Genomic DNA, 20155 nt, shown 5'->3' with positions numbered 1-20155 from the left:
TGATCTATTCTGGAGTAAGATCTTGAGCACTTGATAAGAATATATAACCTGCTCCTTTGGCTTGCAACATTCTGTATATGTCTGTTAGGCCTAACTCTTTTATCATATTGTTCAAGTTCTCTGTTTCCTTATTGATCTTCTGTCAAGTTGTTCTATTTAATGACTTGAGTGGTGTATTGAGTTCTCCAGATAGTATTGTAGAGATGTCTATTTTTCCCTTCAGTTTTGCCAGAGTATGCCTCATGTATTTTGGGGCACCCTGGTTAGGTGAATGGATATTTTTGACTGCTATTTCTTCCTGTTGGATTGTCCCTTTTATTAATAAATAATGACCTTCTGCATCTCTTATAACTTTTTTTGCATTTAAAGTCTGTTCTGTCTGATAATATTATAGCTATCCTTGCTCACTTTTTGGTTACAGTTTGTGTGGAGTATCTTTTTTTCAACCTTTCACTTTCACTTTCAGCTAATTTGGTTCCATGTGTCTAAGATGAGTCTCTTTTAGGAAGCATATTAATGGCTCATGTTATTTTTTTTTTTACATTCTGTCAGCCTATATCTTCTGATTGTGGAGTTTAATCCATTCACATTGAATGATATTACTGTAAGTGTATTATTTACTTCTACCATTTTATTCTTTGACTTTCATATGTCATATCTTATTTTCATCTGTCTTTTTATTCTTGGTTTTCCTTTCTGCTATTCTTTCTTCTATACTCTCTTTCAAGCCTCCCTTTCCTGTCTTTTTCTTTGAGGCTGTAAAACTCCCTTTAATGCTTCCTGCAAAGGCTAATTCTTTTTTTGAACTCTCAGTTTCTGTTTATTTGTGCATATTTTAAACTCACCTTCATAGATGAAGGACAATTTTGTTGGATAAAGAATTATTGGCTGGAAATTTTTCTCTTTCAATAACCTAATTATATCATACCAGTTTCTCCTCACCTCCATGGTTTCTGATGAGAAATTGCACTAAATCTTACTGGGTATCCCTTGTATGTGATGATTTACTTCTCCCTTGTGGCTCTCAGAATTTCCTCTTTATATTTCACATTTGACATTCTGTGTATTATGTGTCTTGGAGTAGGTCTATTTGTATTCTGATTGGGGTATGCTGCCCTTCTTGGACGCATACATTTACTTTTTAATAGTTGGAATATTTTCAACCATTATTTCCTCAAATACCCTTTCTGCCCCTTTTCCCTTCTCTTCTCCTTTTGGAATGTCAATGACATGTATGTTGTGCTTCATGTTATTATACAACACCCTGAGTTCCCTCTCAATTTTTTCCATTCTTTTCTCTGTTCTCTCTCTTCAATTTCAGCTGGCTTGTCTTCTGTATCGCTTATTATTTCTTCTATCATTTTTAGCTTCCTATTTTGTGCCACTAATGTGTTTTTTTTTTTTTAACCTCACCTATTGTGTGTTTCATTCCCATAAGCTTTGTTAATTTTCTATTCAGGTTTTCAAAATCTCCTTTGTGCTTGCTCAGTGTCCTCTTGATGTCCTTTATCTCTTTATCCATTTTGTCTTTCAACCCATTGATTTGATTTAGAAGATTTGTATAAAACTTGTTGATTAGTTATCTCAAATTCTGTGTCTCATCCAGGGCTTTGATATATTCCTTTGTGGACCATTTCTTCCATTTTTTAAGTATTGTTTATAAGTTTTTGCTGATATCTAGGGATCTGATTATGATAGTATGTTCTCTGATACTCAGTTTCTCTATTGTGTAGGGATTTAGTTGTGGGATGTTGCATGCTACTGCTTTTCTTTTACTCTTGGCTTAACCTATTCTAGGTCTTTAGGATTGTCCCTGTTTAGTTTCTCATGGACCCAAAAATTGTTGTAGACCCTCTTCCAAGGACCTTGGAGAGGGAGGCTGTAAGGGTTAGAAAAGAGCCTGTCCTTATTTATTCACTTTTAATTTCCTCACATGCATTTCCTTGGTCTGTCAGCAGATGATAGTCATTGACAGCCCTCACTGCAGCACAACTGCTACTGTGTGACAGAGGTTCCTGCCTCAGGACTATTCAGAGCCTTGCAAATCAAACTTTCTCAGAGGCTATTCTCCAGCCTTTGCCAGGAGTTCCTCCCCTTTCCCAGGTAGGAAATAATTCCTTTCTCTTCTGTGTCCTCAACAAAAAATTCCTGTCAGCAAAGAAGGTATGTGAGAGTTGAATCTCTTTAGTCCCTTGCCAGCTTCCAAGGTAAACAATGGCACACCCCACTCAGCCTGCAAGGGTTTGTGGAACACAAATTTGTTGGCCAAAAGCTGAATCAGTTTTAGGCTCCATCCCTCCCTCCACCCTTTCCAGAGGTAGACCACTGTGGCCTTCTCTGTCCATAGCTGCCAACCAGGAGCTGGAGGATTCAAAGCTGTTTGCTCCAAGGGTGGGGGAATAGGCACTGGCAGCAGCAGCTGCAGCTTTAACTCATAATTTTTCCATCAAGACTCTTCTCCTTTGCCCCTCTCTCTTTTGGGTGATGTCCAGCCTTCCCCTTGTGTCCTAAACCCTAGAACATTTTTTCCAAGGTAATTTCTGCCTATCTTTTAGCTATTTTTCTATCCCTCTTCTTATAAGGAGACTAGTTTTATTGGATTTTGGGTCCATCATTACCCATTATGATGTCTTCTTAACTTGATTACATATGCAAAAATCATGTTTTGAAATTAGGTCACATGTTCTGGTGACATGAATTTTGACAGACACTGTTCTTCCCACGGTGTCTCAGTAGGGAGAAGAATATTGTTAGGAAGGACAAACGAGCTGCTTCTTCCTCCCTGTTGAGCACCTGTCTCATAGGAGCTTCTTTGTTTCTCTAGCAGGTCCCCATTTAGCTCAGTTTGCCCCTTGAGTAGGCTCCCAAGGTCAATGTAAGGTTAAAGGGAAAGTAAAGAAGATGCAGATTGGACCAACATTGTTCTTGAAATTTCTGAAATGATCCACTCTCTGTAGGGCCTGGACCACCGGCTCTTTCCTTTATATTTCATGGCCCAAATCCTGTCCGATGAATTCTGACAATAATGAGGTGACCTGATTCTTCATTTCTGTTCTGGTGAACAGAAGAGTCTAGAGAAGTCCAGGAATATTCTCTCCCTCCTGGAATTTTCTTAGACTCCCAGGAGTCAATGAATATAAGGGTTGTTATTGATATCTGGATAAGATTTGAGTTATGTGGGTGGGGTTAAATCTTCATTGAGCTGCAAACACAGGGGCCAAGGGGTCTGGTGGCATGAAATGTACCCTTGTCTCTATCTCCCTCCTTTTCACTTGGGTGACCAGGAAAATGGTTCTACCTCTGGTAACCAGGGACCCAGGTGTGGATATTTCTCAGATGGTCAGTCAGTGATAGGGCTGCCATACAGGCCCCAGGCCTGATTCTGGGGGCTATAGGAGTAACTGGAAGGGTCTGTTCAACCTGTAAAAATTCCATTTGCCTTGCCTGGAGGTGAGAGGAGGTGGTGTTTTGGGGGCAATGTCCTGTGCTTAGGATATAGGGCTTGTTTCACTATATGTTTTCCTTTCTTCATTTTTCTCCTTTCTTTTCTACAGCCTGGCCCTTTGAGGAAGAAATAATCCAAACAAAATTGCTGAGTCATGCTTAAGGTTCAGGAAAACTGTTTGGTCATCAAAGTGGATAAAATGACCTTCGGATCCCCAAATCCTATTCTGTATAGTAGGGTTGATGATACTCAGCATTTTTTCTCTGTACTGAAAGTTTAATTAAGTAACTCACAGAAGTTTCTTAGCACATACAATACAGAATTAAATAAAAAAACAAAACCTCAAATAAGAACTTGGGAAAGAATATTAAAAGAGAAATTACAACTGCTCTCAGTATGGCTCCTAAATCAGAGAGAATTGGGAAGGGGTTATGGGGTCAGAGAGACACAATCCAAGTCCAGAGCTTTAGTAACTAGGGTTGAATAAATGTGCACAAAGATGCCAATAAGAAAAAAATTTGTGCAAGTAGACATAAGGATTTCCCTTTACATTTAGATCTAGATATAAATTATAAATTATTTGCCTGGTAAAATACTCACAAGTATTTGCTGATAGGAAATTAAAAAGATTTTAAAGGTGCAATATTGGGACATTTTTGGGACTTAGAGTTGTCCTCAATGATATTGCAGGGATAGATGCAGGACATTATATATCCTGCCATAACCCACTGAATGGACTGGGCAAGAGTATAAATTACAACATAAACTATAATCCATGCTGTGTAGCAGTGCTCCAAAATGTATTCATCAAATGCAATGAATGTGCCACACTACTGAAAGATGATGTTGATTTGGGAGGAGTGGGGGGTGTGGGGAGTGAGGTATATGGGAACCTCCTATATTTTTTAATGGAACATTTTCTGTGATCTATGTATCTTTTTAAAAAAGATAATAAAAAAATGAAAAAGAAAGATTTTAAAACATGTGTTTGGGAATGTAACTCTGTAAAAGTGAAATTTGCAAACAGCCTTGTAAGATACGAAGGTGGCAGCCATGAAGACACCTGAGGAAAAGCCAGTAAAGAGGAGGAAAGAGCAAGTTCAATTGCTCTGAGGCAGAAGCCAGCCTAGCAGGACCAGGAAACAAGAAGTGGGACAGTGAGAGTAACAGTAAAACCTCAGCGATTTTAGTTAATTCCCTGGGCTTTGCTATTCATCACAGATCTGTTCTTAATTCTTGCAAATGAAGTAGACAAACTCAAGTTTCTATATGGAAGCTGCCTTTTGCAAGGCAAGATCTATAGAGTCCTTAAGATACTAATGCAGCTGAATTGCTTATATTTACAGCAGCTAAATTCTGAGTGGGTAGAGATCATGAAAAGTAGTTAATGATCTAAAGCTGAAAATGTGAAGGACATTACCCCAAAACTGTATGTGAATGAAAGGATTTGGCTTATCTAAAGGGCTGTAAGGAGGAAATACACCTGCCAGTGGATGCTGTTAGAGGCCCATCTGTTGCGTAAACCAGAGCCCCCAGCTTCCTGTGTTCTTGAGGTGGGCCGCTTGGACACACAGGGGACCAGGCAGAGAAAGGAGAAGAGGGAAGAAGGAGGAGAAGGGGGGAAAGGAGGAGAAGGAACAGGAAGGGGACAGAGGAAGGAAGAGGCAGGAGGGGGAGGAGGAAGAAGGGGAGAGGGTGGGAGAGAGGAGGAGGGAGATGGGAGGAGGGGAGAAGTAAGTTGAAGAAAGGAAGGAGGGAGAAGGGGAGAGGGAGGAGGAGGGGGGAAGATGGGAGAGGGAGAGAGGAGAGGAGGAAGAAGGGGAGAGGGAGTGAGAGGGGAGGAGGGGAGTGGAGGGGTGAAGGGAGAGGGTTAGAGGGGAGAAGGAAAGTGAAGAGAGGAAGGAGGGAGGAGGGGAGAGGAAGGAGAGAGGGAGTCTACTTTACCTCCTATCTGACAGGGCAGAAAGTTTCGATACCCAGGTTGCAAAGGCAATAACAGAAATCAGCCTCTTCTTGCTCTTCATTTCAGGGCAAATGGTAACCCAGTAATCCCTGAGAAACCAGATTTAGAAAGTGAGGCAGTTTTCTAGTGAATTCGGTTCAGGTGGGTACTGGGTTGTTTCCTCTCTCTCCCTGAGCTCCAAGGTTCTGGGTGTCGCCACTGTCCCTGGCCCACTCTGGTGGCCCCTGGCCCACTCTGGTGCCCCTGGCCCACAGGCTCTCCCACTGTGAGCCTGGCTGGTCTCCTCATTCCTCAAGGGCCCCCTTCCTACACACACCCCAGCAGAAGCTCAGGAAAGGAGGCTGCCTGGGCCATGAGTGCTGCCTCCCCAGCTCCCCTGGCCCAGCCTGCAGACTCTCCTGCTCACAAGTGTCCAGAGTGTGATTCCCCCAAAGCCAAATTTAGTGCCCAATCCAGCAGCCATGACTCAAACAACTCTGGTTGTTCATTACATTTAAAGGATGAACTTGCTGCCTTGTTGCTCTCCTATCAAGTCTCCCTTTGTCACTGTGAAGATTCTGTGGGAGTTATCAGTATGCAAGGCTGGTTGAGGGGCTGTGGGAATTCCAGAAAGGACAGAACCCAACTTCCCACCCAAAGTGCTCAGGTACCCCCAAAATATAGGGCAGGTCACAAGTGGGCATAGCCTACCTATTGTGCACCCCAAATTTTGAACTCTGCCTCATGTTTGAAGACCACCTTTGTTGGGTACAGAATTATTGACTGGCAGGTTTTGTTTTTGTTTTTGTTTTTTAGCACCTTAACTGTGTCTTCCCACTGCCTTCTCACCTCCATGGTTTCAGATGAAAAATCAGCACAATCTTTCTTAGCTTCCCTTACATGTGATGAATCTTTTTTCTCTTGCTGCTTTCAGAATTCTCTTTGTCTTGAGCATTTGACAACTTTTCTTTTTAAAGGTTTATTTTATTTATTTCTCTCCCCTTCCCCACTGCCCCAGTTGTCTGTTCTCTGTGTCCATTTGCTGCATGTTCTTCTTTTTGTCCGCTTCTGTTGTTGTCAGTGGCACAGGAATCTGTGTTTCTTTTTGTTGCGTCATCTTGCTGCATCAGCTCTCCGTGTGTGTGGCACCATTCCTGGGCTGGCTGCACTTTCTTTTGTGCTGGGTGGCTCTTCTTACAGGGTGTATTCCTTGCGCGTGGGGCTCCCCTATGCGGGGGACACCTATGCGTGGCAGGGCACTCCTTGTGCGCATCAGCACTGCACATGGGCCAGCTCCACACGGGTCAAGGAGGCCTGGGGTTTGAACTGTGAACCTCCCACTGGGCCAAGTCCCTATCCACTGGGCCAAGTCCACTTCCCAGTATTTGACAACTTGATAAGTATGCGTCTCAGGGTAGGCCTGTTAGGATTTATAATGCTTGGAATTTGCTGCACTTCCTGGACATGTTAATTCATGTCCTTCATAAGAGTTGGGAAATTTTCAGCCATTATCTCCTCCAACACTCCTTCTATACCCTTTCCCTTCTCTTTTCCCTCTGGGATGCCTATACTGAGTATGTCTGTGAGTTTCATTCAATTCCTGTATCCCTGCTGATTTTTTTCCTTTTTTTTTTTAAGATTTAGTTTTTATTTATTTCTCTTCCCTTTCTCTCCCCACTGCCCCCAGTTGTCTGCTCTCTGTGTCCATTCTCTGTGTGTTCTTCTATCCTTATCAGCAGCACCGGGAATCTGTGTTTCTTTTTGTTGCGTCATCTTGCTGTGTCAGCTCTCATGTGCGTGGCGCCATTCCTGGGCAGGCTGCACTTTCTTTTGTGCTGGGCGGCTCTCCCTCCAGGGCGCACTCCTTCCGCCTGGGGCTCCCCTATGCTCGGGACACCCCTGCATGGCAGGGCACTCTTTGCGTGCATCAGCACTGTGCATGGGCCAGCTCCACACGGGTCAAGGAGGCCTGGGGTTTGAACTGCAGACCTCCCATGTGGTAGGCAGATACCCTATCCATTAGGCCAAGTCCACTTCCCTTTTTTTCTTTTTTCAATTTTATAACTAGCAGTTGTAATATCTGTGTGATTTCAAATGTTCAGTCTTTAGCATCACTAGTTCTTTCCTCTGCCTCTTCACATCTGCTGTTGTGTGCTTCTAGCATATATTTAATTTCTTCCATTTTGCATTTCATCACCATCAGATCTGTTATCTTTTTATGTATGTTTACAATTTCTTCTGTATATTTCCTCAGTGACTCCTTAATATCCTTTATGTCTTCCCTCACTACATTAAGTTGATTCATGATATTTGTTTGAATGTCCTTGATTAGTTGTTCTACATTTTATGTCTCCTCCCACTTTTTATTTGGTTCATTACACTAGGCCATGTATTCCTGCTTCTTCTTCTTAGTATGGGTTATAATTTTTTCCTGGTGTTTAGGCATCTGTCTGTCTTGATGGGCTTGTTCAGTTGGTTAGGTTTTCATTCTACTCTAGGGTTTTAATACATTTCATTTTCTGTTAAAAGTCTTCTTTGGCTCTTTATTCCACTTATTCTACATCCATGTAGTTTTCTGTGTTCTGCCCAAAATATTAAGACCATAAAAAAGGAAAGAATGAAGAGTAAAATAATAAAATTAAAAAGCTTTAGAAAAGGAATCATAAAAAGCCAGGAAAAAATAAATAATAATATTGAAAAGTCACAAAAACTAAAAAAAGAATAATAATAAAAAAGGTGAAAGAAGAAGAAAAAGAAACAAAAAGAACATAGAACAAAAGACTGGAAAGATGACAAGTAATGAAAGAAAATGAACACCAAACAAGAGAAGATAGAGCAAAAGAAAAGCAAAGGAAGAGGGGAAAAAAATGGAAGAAAGAAAAGATATAAAGAAAACAAAGTGAATAAAGAAAAAAAGGAGATGAAAGACACAAATGAAAAAAGAACAGAAGAAGCAGGCATCTCTTTCAGGCCACTAGCAACCATCTCAGGGTGTCAGTGCTCACCAGTCGATCACCCTGTGGCCCACCCTCTGCAAGTAAGGTACCTGAAAGTAGAAAAAAAATAAAGAATAAAGCATGAAAAATAGAAATAAAAACTAAAATATTTAAAAAAACCCACTAAGTTCCCTGTCATGAAGCTGTTTGCCCCACAGCTCCCACACCCCCAGGGCGCCCGCGGGTGCCTGCCAACCTGCTAGATCACTCTCTGGCTCCCTTCTCTTTTGGGCTGCACTTGTAAGCTCACCAGTTGCCTCTCCCCACCCCCCATTCCCTCAGGGTGCTTGGGCATCTGGCAGCTTATGTGCTCTGCTTCCTCTCCTGGTCCTCCTCTCACCCAGGCTGTTGAGTGCCTGTCAGCCCACCCCCTCGGTGACCCAGTTCCTCTCTTTCCCGAGATGGTGGGTGTGACAAACTGCCTGATGAGCACCCTTCTCCTTTCCCTGGAGCTGCTTCAGTGCTGACTGGCATTTATCTTTTGCTCAGCGCCGTCTGAGATCATGTCTGTCTGCCCTATCTCCCCTTCCCCTACTCCTCTCTCCCCCTGAGCTGTCTGGGTGCCTGTCCCCATACCTGTATGCCCAGCAGCTCCCCCACCGTGAGAACCTCCTGGGCAGTGGGATAAACCCTGAGCACCTAGTGACATTCCTCACTCTTGGAGCCAGCTAAGCACTGGTCTTCCAGCCAAATCACTTCCCTGCCTTCCCTCTCCCTCTGAGCAGGCGGGTGCTGGCTTGCCTGCCCTGTCTCCCAAGGTTTCCCTCTCCCCAGGCCAGCTGTGACTCCCTCTCTAGCTGCCCTCTCTGATTGCCCTCACAGTCCCATGGCTTCCCCTCTGCCATGTAAACCCACCTACTTTCCCACAGTTTCTGGAGAAGTGGTGCTGCTTGCCATTTTCTACTCTGCCATCACTGATCTATTTCAGAAAACAAATTCCTGTGATAATTGCAAATAGTTTAAACATATATAAATGTTTACATAAAGAATGGTAGAGAACCACTCATATCTCATTGTGAGGGACAGCAGGTGGAGAGGCTAAGGTGTCCTGTCTTCAAAGGTGGCTGTGTTTTGGCTGGTGTGGCCGAGCTCTGTGACCTGTATGCAAAGAGGCAGTGGGGTACAGACAGGGTGTTTATCGCATGTCTACAGTGTGACTCCTAATTCAGCCTTATTACCAGAAAGCACTAGTGTCTCCTGAGGGAAAGTCCTTCTGTGACAGCACTACAGCAAAGAAGCAAAGACATCCTGGCACTGGATGTGTTTCATGGACCCTCTCAAGCAGGGTACTGGGTGACCTGGTAAACACGTAGTGGAGGCTCAGCTAAGGACAAGCAGCTCATGCTGGGGAAAAACTGCCTTTCCTGTAACATTTGGAAAGTTAGAGAAATCTGAAACAAGGCTTGATCACTTCCTGAAGAGCAGAGGTGGTTGTTTCTAGGCAGAAGTGGCCAAAGGACAAAGGAACTATATTGAGTTATCTAGAGAAGGGTTTGCTCCAGGGAGAAGGTACATTCTGCCTTAGGCTCATTCCTGGATAATAGAGAGCCCAGGGCAAGCATGTGGCCAGATGAGGGTCACTTCTGAGAGGCTGGAAAAAACATTCATGGCTAGTTTGGTTCCAGACACAAGGACACCAGCAGTGCCTGCCAGTTGTGCTCAGGGGGCAGTGTTGTGTGCACAATTCAAGTGTTGTGGAAAGCAGACTATTCATTTACCTAATGCTTCAGGCACCCAGATTATCACTGCTTTACAGAACTTCATATGTAAGGATTTGTGTGTGTATATTCTATCTTCCTGGTCTCACTGAGTTGATGAGGAAGGAGATACTGCTAAGCTATTTTTAGCAGAATATGTTCCTTGTTTTCATTAATTTCCAATTTCATCAATGTAATTTTTTTTTAAATTTAATTCCCCCCCCGGTTGTCTGTTCTCTGTGTCTATTTGCTGTGTCTTGTTTCTTTGTCCGCTTCTGTTGTCGTCAGCAGCATGGGAAGTGTGTGTGGTGCCATTCCTGGGCAGGCTGCACTATCTTTCGCGCTGGGCGGCTCTCCTTATGGGGCGCACTCTTTGCGCGTGGGGCTCCCCTACGCGGGGGACACCCCTGCATGGCACGGCACTCCTTGCGCACATCAGCACTGCGCATGGCCAGCTCCACACGGGTCAAGGAGGCCCGGGGTTTGAACCATGGACCTCCCATGTGGTAGATGGATGCCCTAACCACTGGGCCACGTCTGTTTCCCTCATCAATGTAATTTTGAAAAACTTTTTCATAACAATCTTTTAAAAAAGTTTATCATGGTACTATCAGTATAATAAAATATCCCCATTTTAACCATTTTAAGTGTAAAGATCAGTGTTATTTATTATATTCACTATGTTGTTCACCATCAATACCATCCATTAACAAAACTTTTTCCTCACCCCAAACAGAAACTCTACCCATTAAGATCCCTTTCCCTCTCCCTCCAGCCCCTTATATCCTCTAATATGCTTTCTATCTCTATGAACTTCCTTACTCTAATATTTCATATAAATGGAAGCTTACAATATTTGTCCTTTTGTGTCTGGCTTATTTCACACAAGATAATGTTTCAAAGTTCTTCCATGTTGTAGCATGTTTCATTTCTTTTTACAGTATAATATCTCATTGTACATAAAGGCCACATTTTGTTTATCCACTCATCTGTTAACAGGCATTTCAGTTGTGTCCACATTTTGGCTATTGTGAATAATGCTGCTGTGAACAACAGTGACAAAAGCATCTGTTTATGTCCCTCTTTTCAGTTATTTTGGGTATAAACTTAGGTGTGAAATTGCTGCGTCACATGGTAGTTCTAAGAGGAACTTTTGAGAAGCAGCCACGTTATTTTCCACAGTGGCTGCACCTATTTTCAATCCCATCAACGCTCTTTTAACCAATTCTTTGACCGAACTGATGCAAATAGTTTTTGCTTTGTGTTAGAAACTATCCAGTTTTTTTATTATACCAATTTATGAGAATGGCTCTAGTGTTTGTATAGAAAGTCTGTTATCTGGGTCACTACTTCGACTATAAACCAACTCTTGTCAGTTCTCCAGTGAAGAGGAACTTGTTTTATGCTTTGTACCTTCATGTAATATTTCACATTTAAAAAATTATGTATAGCAAACTGAAGATGATTATGATAAAAACTTATTTTTTAAATAAAAAATTATTTATCACGGTGGGTCCACTAATATCTAAGAAATTATAAATAAATATAATTCATGAATTATCATTAGGGTACACTTGTCTATCTTGCTTTCAGTAATTGTTTTAAAACATCTTTCCAGTTTCTTAACAAATATATTATTTGCATTTCAATGGGAAATGTCAAGAGATTTATTGGCAACAAAATTGAAGAGGATAATCTAAGCCGTCAAAAATAGGCAATGGGGCATTTCCAGATTTATTCCCTCCTTTCGACTCAATATTATGATTGAGCAGTAGACATATTATTTGACACTTTATTTGTCTAAACCTAGTCAATGTAGAAAATTGTAGCACTGTGATAGCCAAGAGAAGAGCATCAAGTATGGATGAAATTACTGACCCATGTTAAATGTTAGCATATGTAAAATTTTAATGACCTTAATACCTAAAGCACTGATGTCCTTCATAAGCATAGGACCAGTGAAACATTTGGGCTATTTTCTATAATGCAGTGATAATAAAAATGCTGCCCTTCCAACTTCAGAAAGGAGCTCCAGGATTCAGTCTTTCTACCAAAACACTATTGAAGAGGCAGGAACTCTCTGAAACAACTATTTTGAAATTCCAGAGGCCTGAAGATCACTTTATAGCAGCCAGGGCAAAGCAGCAGGAAGAGGAGGAAAAGTTTTGTTAAAGAACTGTAAATTGCTTTCTCCATGCAGTGACTACATCTGCCCAAACCCCACTCTTATGGCCGGCTGCCTTGAGGGCCAGTCCCAGAAAGGGATGAAAAACTTTTTTCCTGAAAATAGAGGTGGACAGGCTGATCACTTACCAAGGATTTTGATTAGCAAGTTCCGACTGCTGACTCCCAGCTCTGGTGGCATCTGTTATTTCAGCCCAGCCCAGATAAAGCCTGTGGCAGCCATGGCTTCAGGCCTCCTGGGATAGGGGGGAGGCAGGGGAGATTTAAGGCAGTGTGCTTCCCCACAGTGGCGGGAAGAGTAAACTTAAGGGGTGCATTTGGCGGGAAGTCAGGAATGTACAGGAGAGTTTGAATATACTGAAGTCTATCATTTAAAATTTTTATACACTTTTTAAACACTTCCAAAAATGTATAACATATCAAATGAGCCTGTTTTTAGTACTTCACTTTTTACATTTACACCTTTATCATGATTATATTACAGTTGCTTTAATTTAGCAGTAAAGGAAAAAACTGCTTTTTCCATTATTTTATGAAAACTTAAAAGAGTCCCAATGGAATCAAGATTATCTTCACCCTACCATCATCTTAATATTCTGCCTCTGACAGGTTTCCCTGTTATCTAGTTACTTTTTGTTATAATTACCAGTTTTGGTTTCTATTTAATAATGTTTTTCTGTAGTTAGCCATTTGCATGCTTCAGTTTAGACACTGCTATTACAAACTTCCTATAACTAGCTATAAGTTACATTTTAATATCAATATCAATTAAGGTTTTATTTAATAATGGCTTCCTAGAATTAGCCATGTAAATATTTCGGTTAAGAAAATGCTTTTTCAAAACTCCTATAACCAATCATAACCACATAGACTAGTTAATTTTACCTTTAAGTAAGCTTATTAAATTAGTTTCCAGCAAATGAAATTTACTTTTCCACTTAAATATTGCCTTATATACTTTATTCTGTTCTGGGAAAACTAGCCATTTCAATTTAGGACAGATCACAGTTACATTAAACACAAACTTACAATTTTTATCATCTTAAAGATTTAATACATATATTGCTAATTTATTAGTATCCTATAAACCTAGGGATACTATACCCAATCCAAACAAAATTGGAAAAATTATAATTTATACAAGGAATTTTTTTTTTCTCTCCACAGCAGGGTAAAACATCTTTTTGATAGTCTCAAATCGTCAGTAACCTTAAAAGCAAATGGACTGCCAGGTTCCAGGATATATTATAATTGCCTAATTTGTTTTAATAATAATTTAGAAAAAATCCACAGCTTTTAAGGACTTTTCCTTAACTTACTGCAATTAGATAATTGGGTTATTTATTACCCTTATATTAAGTTTTTTAAAAGGTTTACATTGGGGGATTACAAGGTAAACCTGATCTTAAAAACCTGGTGGACAGTTTTAAGCTACACTTAATTTCCCTATCTTGTCACACCTAGCCCTTTCCCCACAGCTCTCTCAAAGAGAAGGCCCTAGTGAGGGGGCAAGGTAGGTCAAGGAACTTAGGAATAGTTTTCTCTCCCAATAGTTTCTATATTCAGATTGGCAGAGGAAAATTCTATATTTTAATCAGTGACTTCAAATGCAAAGGAATTAAGCACTTCAGGGAAAAGACAGAATGGATAAAAAGCATTAAAAGGGGAGCCCCAAATACATGAAGCAATTCCTGACAAATTTGAAGGGATATTTACAGTTCTACATTAATACTAGGAGACTTTAACACTATACTCTTTAATAATGGATAGAGCATCTATTTGGAATATCAGTAAAGAAATACAGGACTTGAATGATTCTAAGCCAACTAGTCCGAACAGACATACATGTGGGACACTGAAATTAACAAAAACAGAATATGCATTCTACTCAAGTGTCATCTCCAGGACAGAGCATATGTTGGGGTCACAAAACAGGTCCTAATAAATAAAAAATATTGAAATCATACAATTTATGTTCTTATTCTTGGAAGGAAGCTAAGAATCACTAGTAGGGAGAAAGGAAAAATTCAAATGTATGTGGAAATTAAACAACATACTCTTAAAAAACAAAGGGACAAAGAGTAAGTCAGAAGCAAAATTAGGAAACATCTTGAGGTGAATGAAAATGAAAATACAACACACCAAAACTTACGGGATGCAGCAATAACAGAGCTGAGAGGAAATTTTATACTCTAAATGGTTACATTAAAGAAGGGGAGTGTCTTAAACACAGACACCTAACTTCAAAACTGGAGGAATTAGAAAAAGAAGAGCAAACGAATTGTATAGCAAGCAAAAGGAAGGAGTAACAAATGATTAGAGCAGAGAGTAATGACAGAAAAACAAAAAAAGGGAAGCAACAAAACTTAATTTTGGTTCTTTGATAAGATCAATAAAATCAATAAAGCTTTAGCTAGCTAGATAAAGAGAAAAGAGAAAGAGGACATAAATAATGAAAAACATAAATTAAAAGGGGTACATTATGACGACCCCACAAATTTAAGACTATAAGAGGATGCTGTGGACAACTATAGGCCAATAAATTTAGATGAAATGGAAAAATTCTTAGAAACACACAGACAACCTATAATGACTCAAGAAGAAATAGAAAATCACCAAAAAAATGAAAATATTTTATACAAATATTTATTAGTCAATATGTAATATATTTTTACATAGTATTGATTATTTAAATTCAAACTTATGCTTTAAAAGTGGATCTCTTTTTTTCTCCTCTTTTTGTGATGTGTGAACAAGACAGGAATCTATTCAAGCTTAAAAACATTTTATTTCCATAAACATTCATATTTTGAGAACAATTTTAGTTTCCTTCTCCTGGTTATTATGGAGTAACTGCAGTGCTTGAAGATTTCATAGGACCGATACACAAGAATCCTTGAATATATTTGTTTGATTTTGATTTTGAAGGGGCAAAGAATGGACGCAGTGGCTCAGACACAGAAATTTTGGTGAATGTGAATATATGGGATCCATCACTCACATCGTAAAAAGAAATGTTTCCCATTTCCATATCCAGGAAAATCCCCACTTGGGTAGATTCAGGGTTCACCCAGAGAACAGTCTCCGGAACAGTGTTGGCAGAGGAGAAAGTGTCATTTCTTAAACTGACAGTCCAAAATCCAAGTTCTGGAGACAGCTGGACCCTCCCTTTTCGATTAGCAGATTCTCTGCAAACACCCAGAGTCCATTGTTTCCTGGGTCCCACATCTACCTGCCAGTAATGGCGGCCAGTGGTGAAATGAGAGGAGCCCAAAACACAAAATGAACGACTGAATCTATCTGCACGGTATTGCTGTTTTCGTATATCATTTTTTTCAATATGAACGCTCCGCAGGTCATCAGAAATGATGAGGAATTCATCGGCTGTGTCAACATCCATGGTCATATCCACTGGGGAGAGAATATAAGTAATTTACCAAATGGATGGAATACCTGTGGTGGCCTTCTCTTCTTAGAGAAGGACCCAAAATCTATTTTTAAAAATCATCAACTGGTATAATTCTGCTCTTTCTTCACACATTTTAGAACTTTTCCAGTCAAATCTTTATTGACTCCCTAACTAGGTCCAATTATTCACATGTGATTTGTAGCAGCACATGTATCTTATAGATAATATTTGTTTTAATTTTTCCTTTAAGATGTATCATTTTTAAAAATTAACACGTCTTTTTCCTACTACAGGTTAACTATATGTGATCAGTGAAGGTGCCTTGATTTTTCTCAATGTATTATGCACCTCATTACAAGTCCCACCACAAAGTGGATAATTAGTAATTTTTTGAATGCTTGTGTGAGGAAGATATATGATACATGTCATGGTAAAATTTTTGGAATATATAACTGCTTTTTTCACCATGTGCCAATATTTTCCTTCCCAAATTAATCATTTAACCACATCTCTGCAATACAGATTTGTTTATTTTGTATTTAAGCATGACAAGATTTTTCCAGGTATCTTGAAGGTCAAGAGAATGACCTTGAAGGAAATTAAGATAGATATGGCAGCATCTTACCAGGTCTAAAGGAAATGTTGTTAGACTGGGCATAGGAAAGGAAACCTTTGACTATGGTAGATACATAGACACACACCTGATCCCAGATAGAGCCCAGAGTAGGAGGGAAGACATTGGGTAGGTAGGTAGGTGGGCCTGCAATCACTCCAAATAATGGGTGTGTCAGAGGAAGACAATATGCTTGTAACCAATTCTGCCAGATCGCTCCCTTAGGCCTTGGGCAGAATGTAGACATCAGTCATCAGAACAGATCACAACATGATTCTCCTCAACATTTAACAGGAGCACAGATAGGTCAGTGTCAAATTTTGGGTAATTCCCACCTTTATGGAAAGCCAATGTCAACTGCCTCTGAGTTCTTAGGAAGAAAGCAGGATTAGTTTCCTTACCTTGGAACTTCAGCATCCTCGGATTCATCTGGAGAATCCCTGTCAGTTGTGGTTTCATTTCCTTGACCTTGGAAACCAGCTTTCCAAGGTTCCAATCGGGTTTTATCTCATTCTCCCGAGAGATCTTAGAGCAGGTGGGGCACAATACAATACCCTCGTGACGGTTTTTAGGCAGCAAATCAATGCATTGGAAACAGCATATGTATCCACATTTTAAGACTTTGGGTATCTCAAGATAGGACAGGCAGATAGGACATCTGCTCAGTTTTAGAAATTGTTCAGCCATGGTCACTGCCTGCAGGCAAATACCAAAACGTAAAACAAATGCTATTGTTTCCTGAGAGTCTTTCACTCTGTAATGGAAATAGTTATAGTGTCATAATTAGATATCATTCCTAATGCTAAGCAATGAGCAAATATAAAGGGAAAATGGGCAGCGGACTTGGCCCAGTGGTTAGGGCATCCGTCTACCACATGGGGTCCGGGGTTCAAACCCCGGGTCTCCTTGACCGGTGTGGAGCTGGCCCATGTGCAGTGCTGATGCACGCAAGGAGTGCCATGCCACGCAGGGGTGTCCCCCTTGTAGGGGAGCCCCACGCACAAAGAGTGCACCCCGTAAGGAGAGCCGCCCAGCGACAAAGAAAGTGCAGCCTGCCTAAGAATGGCGCCACCCACACGGAGAAAAGACACAACAAGATGACACAGCAAAAAAAGAAACACAGATTCCCGTGCCACTGACAACAGAAGTGGACAAAGAAGACGCAGCAAAATAGACACAGAGAACAGACAACCGGGGTGGAGGGGTGGAAGGGGAGAGAAATTAAAAAAATATATATATATATATATATATAAAAGGAAAATGATCTAACATTTTGAAATGTGAACATTTGAAATGTGAGTTGGAGTGACAGATTGGAATCAGTATTTGGCTTTGAGATGAAGCAGAAGGGTCCATACCAATCACAAATCACAGCCTCTAGTTTCAGCTGTATGTCCCTCCTAAACCAGCACTGAGAATTTTAATGAGTCAAAGGAGGCTCACATTATGCAACACTGTTCAATAGAAATAAAAATGCAAGGCACATGGGTAATTTTAAAATATGTAGCTACATAAAAGTTTTTAGAAGATGAAATTAACATTAGTAAAATTTTTAAACCAATACATCCCAAGTTGGTCAATTCGATATGTGGCACTAGTCACATTTCAAGTACTCAAGAACTACATGTGGCCAGTGGCTACCATATTAGAAAGTAATGATATAGAATCTTTCCATTACATAGATTTCTACCAAACTCCTCTCTTCTGGAGCAGGAGTTGGCAAACTGTGTCCAGTGGGGCCAAATTGAGCCTACTTCTTTTATGAATGACATTTTATTGGAACACAGACACACCTATTCAATTTTGTATTGCCTGTGACTGCTTTAGACCTATATAACTGCAGAGATTGATGACCCACAAAGTCAAAAGTGACATCTATTTGGCTCTTTACAATAAAAAATTTCTGACCCCCATTCTAGAGTCTCCCAGGATAATATTTGATGCATGAAAATAACGAATTCATTCAGTGCCTCAGCGTGGGTATTGTAAACTAAATCTATGCCCACTCTTCCAAATGGGGAGAGCCAACCTGAGAAAAACTTGTGTACATATTGTTTGCCATATAGTTGAAACTCGACCTATGAAGGTTTAATTATTCAACGACTAATATCTTCTCATCTAGCTATCTCACAGCTGCCCTATTTACAACTCTGAGAAACTTAAAACATTTCTTGATTTTTAACTTACCTTTCCTGTTCGTGGATTCTCTGGTCTCCAAAGATGACACAGGTATCTCAGTTCTGGTCTGATCTGAAATGCACAAACAGTTGGGCTTTTATTGGAGATTTTCTCTCCTCCCTCCTTGTTGACACCTTGCAACACCTTTTAAATCCAATATAACTTAATTCTTCTGGCAGAGAATGGAATTTCCCACCCTGAAATATATTATATTAGTTAGACCATGCCGATTAAGACTATTGGAGAAAAGTTGGAAATTATATCCCATCCACAACTAACAAATTATGCATTTATAGACTCTTTTCTGATCAAAGGAAAAAATGTCTTTTCATATATAGATAAAGAAAATTAATAAAGCGTCCTCAGAAATACTCCCTAAAAGCCTACTCCCTGGACAAAATCATGTCTTCAAATATATTTTTCTCTGCTATTGCAGATATTTAATTTCAGAACTTAGTTGAGCATACTAGAAACTATCTCAAGATGACTTGTAAGCTCAAAAAAAAAAAACTTTTTTAAAACTTATTTTTTACCAAATTAGTAAGTAAAATGAAAGATATTTAAATTTCTAAAGAGCATTGTAACAAAACCTAAAAATAATAGTATATAGTTATTTCATACTTTACCTCAAAATTATTTTTACCACTTGTTAATAAAACTATATTACAGAAATGTTGCTTATGATTCTAACACAGTACATGCCTTTTCATCCTATTTTTTTGCTTTATAAAATTGTAAAAAAAAACCACCTTAGCTTAAGAGACTTGAATAATATACCTGTACATCAAAGACAAATGTGACCTATTTTTCTTTCTGCTTGATGACATTTTGTGTGTTTCATATTTTATTTTATTTGTTTATCTCAGACTTCAAATTTTTGGAAATGCACACATGTAATTTACATAAAGAAAAAAATTAGCCATTACAAGAAAAATAATAATAGTGTCTTTGTTCTCATGGAGTTTTGGAACTCATTCAATATCCAATGACTATCATTCAATGACAATGTTTGTGGCATCCATTAATCTCCTTTTTTCAGAGCCCTTCTTCATCCTAATATGAGTTGTAATTTTTACATCTGAGATAAGTAATACACATAAATTGCAAGTAATCCTATTTTTTTCCACTACGCTTGCCATAAATCAGAAATTTCCTGTTCTTTTATTTATGATTTATAAAATTATTTTTCTTCCAGTTATTTATGGTTTATGTTTTGTTTCTTATGTCCCCAAGGAAATCAGGGATTGTTTCGAGAGAAGGAAGCATCAAGAGCAAACATGCAAAGGGATGAGATTAAATTAAATGAATCTCAGATTAGATTAAATTAAATTTGGCCATTTAAACCCTAAGTGATTAGATTAAATTAAATTTAGTCATTTAAACCCTAAGTGATTAAGTTTAAATGATAAGACTAAAGTTCAAGTGATTAAATTAAATTTTACTTCATTTCAATGTAGTGATGTACCAGATACTCATTAGATTTAACGTAATCAAAGACACTCTCCAAGCTTTCATGTATGATCAACTCATTAGGGAAAATTAAGAAACACAAAACTCTATAGAGGCCAGTTACATTAGAAGTGATTACAAATTTCTGAGGAGAAAAAGATGGAGAAATTGCTCGTTTTCAAACAAAAGGATACAATAGAGAAATTGGAAGGAACAATTTTAGAGAGCTCTTAGTTTTACCA

At 39.5% G+C, this 20155-nt stretch overlaps 1 protein-coding gene across 1 annotated transcript; it reads right to left on the bottom strand.

The window, feature by feature from the left end:
- Positions 1 to 15016: 15016 nt before the first annotated feature.
- On the bottom strand, positions 15017 to 16973 carry LOC101418279 (ret finger protein-like 3). The gene is made up of 2 exons (XM_004455868.2): positions 16688 to 16973; positions 15017 to 15675 (listed from the first exon to the last, which is right to left on the bottom strand). The coding sequence occupies exons 1-2, from the start codon at positions 16971 to 16973 to the stop codon at positions 15107 to 15109; spliced, it is 855 nt and encodes a 284-aa protein (XP_004455925.2). The 3' UTR covers positions 15017 to 15106.
- Positions 16974 to 20155: the final 3182 nt, after the last annotated feature.

The sequence above is a fragment of the Dasypus novemcinctus genome, chromosome 16, assembly GCF_030445035.2.
Source record: "Dasypus novemcinctus isolate mDasNov1 chromosome 16, mDasNov1.1.hap2, whole genome shotgun sequence".
NCBI classification, from domain to species: Eukaryota; Metazoa; Chordata; class Mammalia; order Cingulata; family Dasypodidae; genus Dasypus; species Dasypus novemcinctus.
Note: the sequence above shows the minus strand (reverse complement) of the source record. Positions and strands in the feature narration are given on the sequence as shown.

What these genes read in the sequence shown, in the direction of transcription:
- LOC101418279 (XM_004455868.2), bottom strand. Translation starts at nt 16,973, where the DNA reads ATGGCTGAACAATTTCTAAAACTGAGCAGATGTCCTATCTGCCTGTCC. An exon ending in GAGGATGCTGAAGTTCCAAG is followed by an intron (nt 15,676 to 16,687) that starts GTAAGGAAACTA and finishes TTCTCTCCCCAG; the next exon opens with TGGATATGACCATGGATGTT.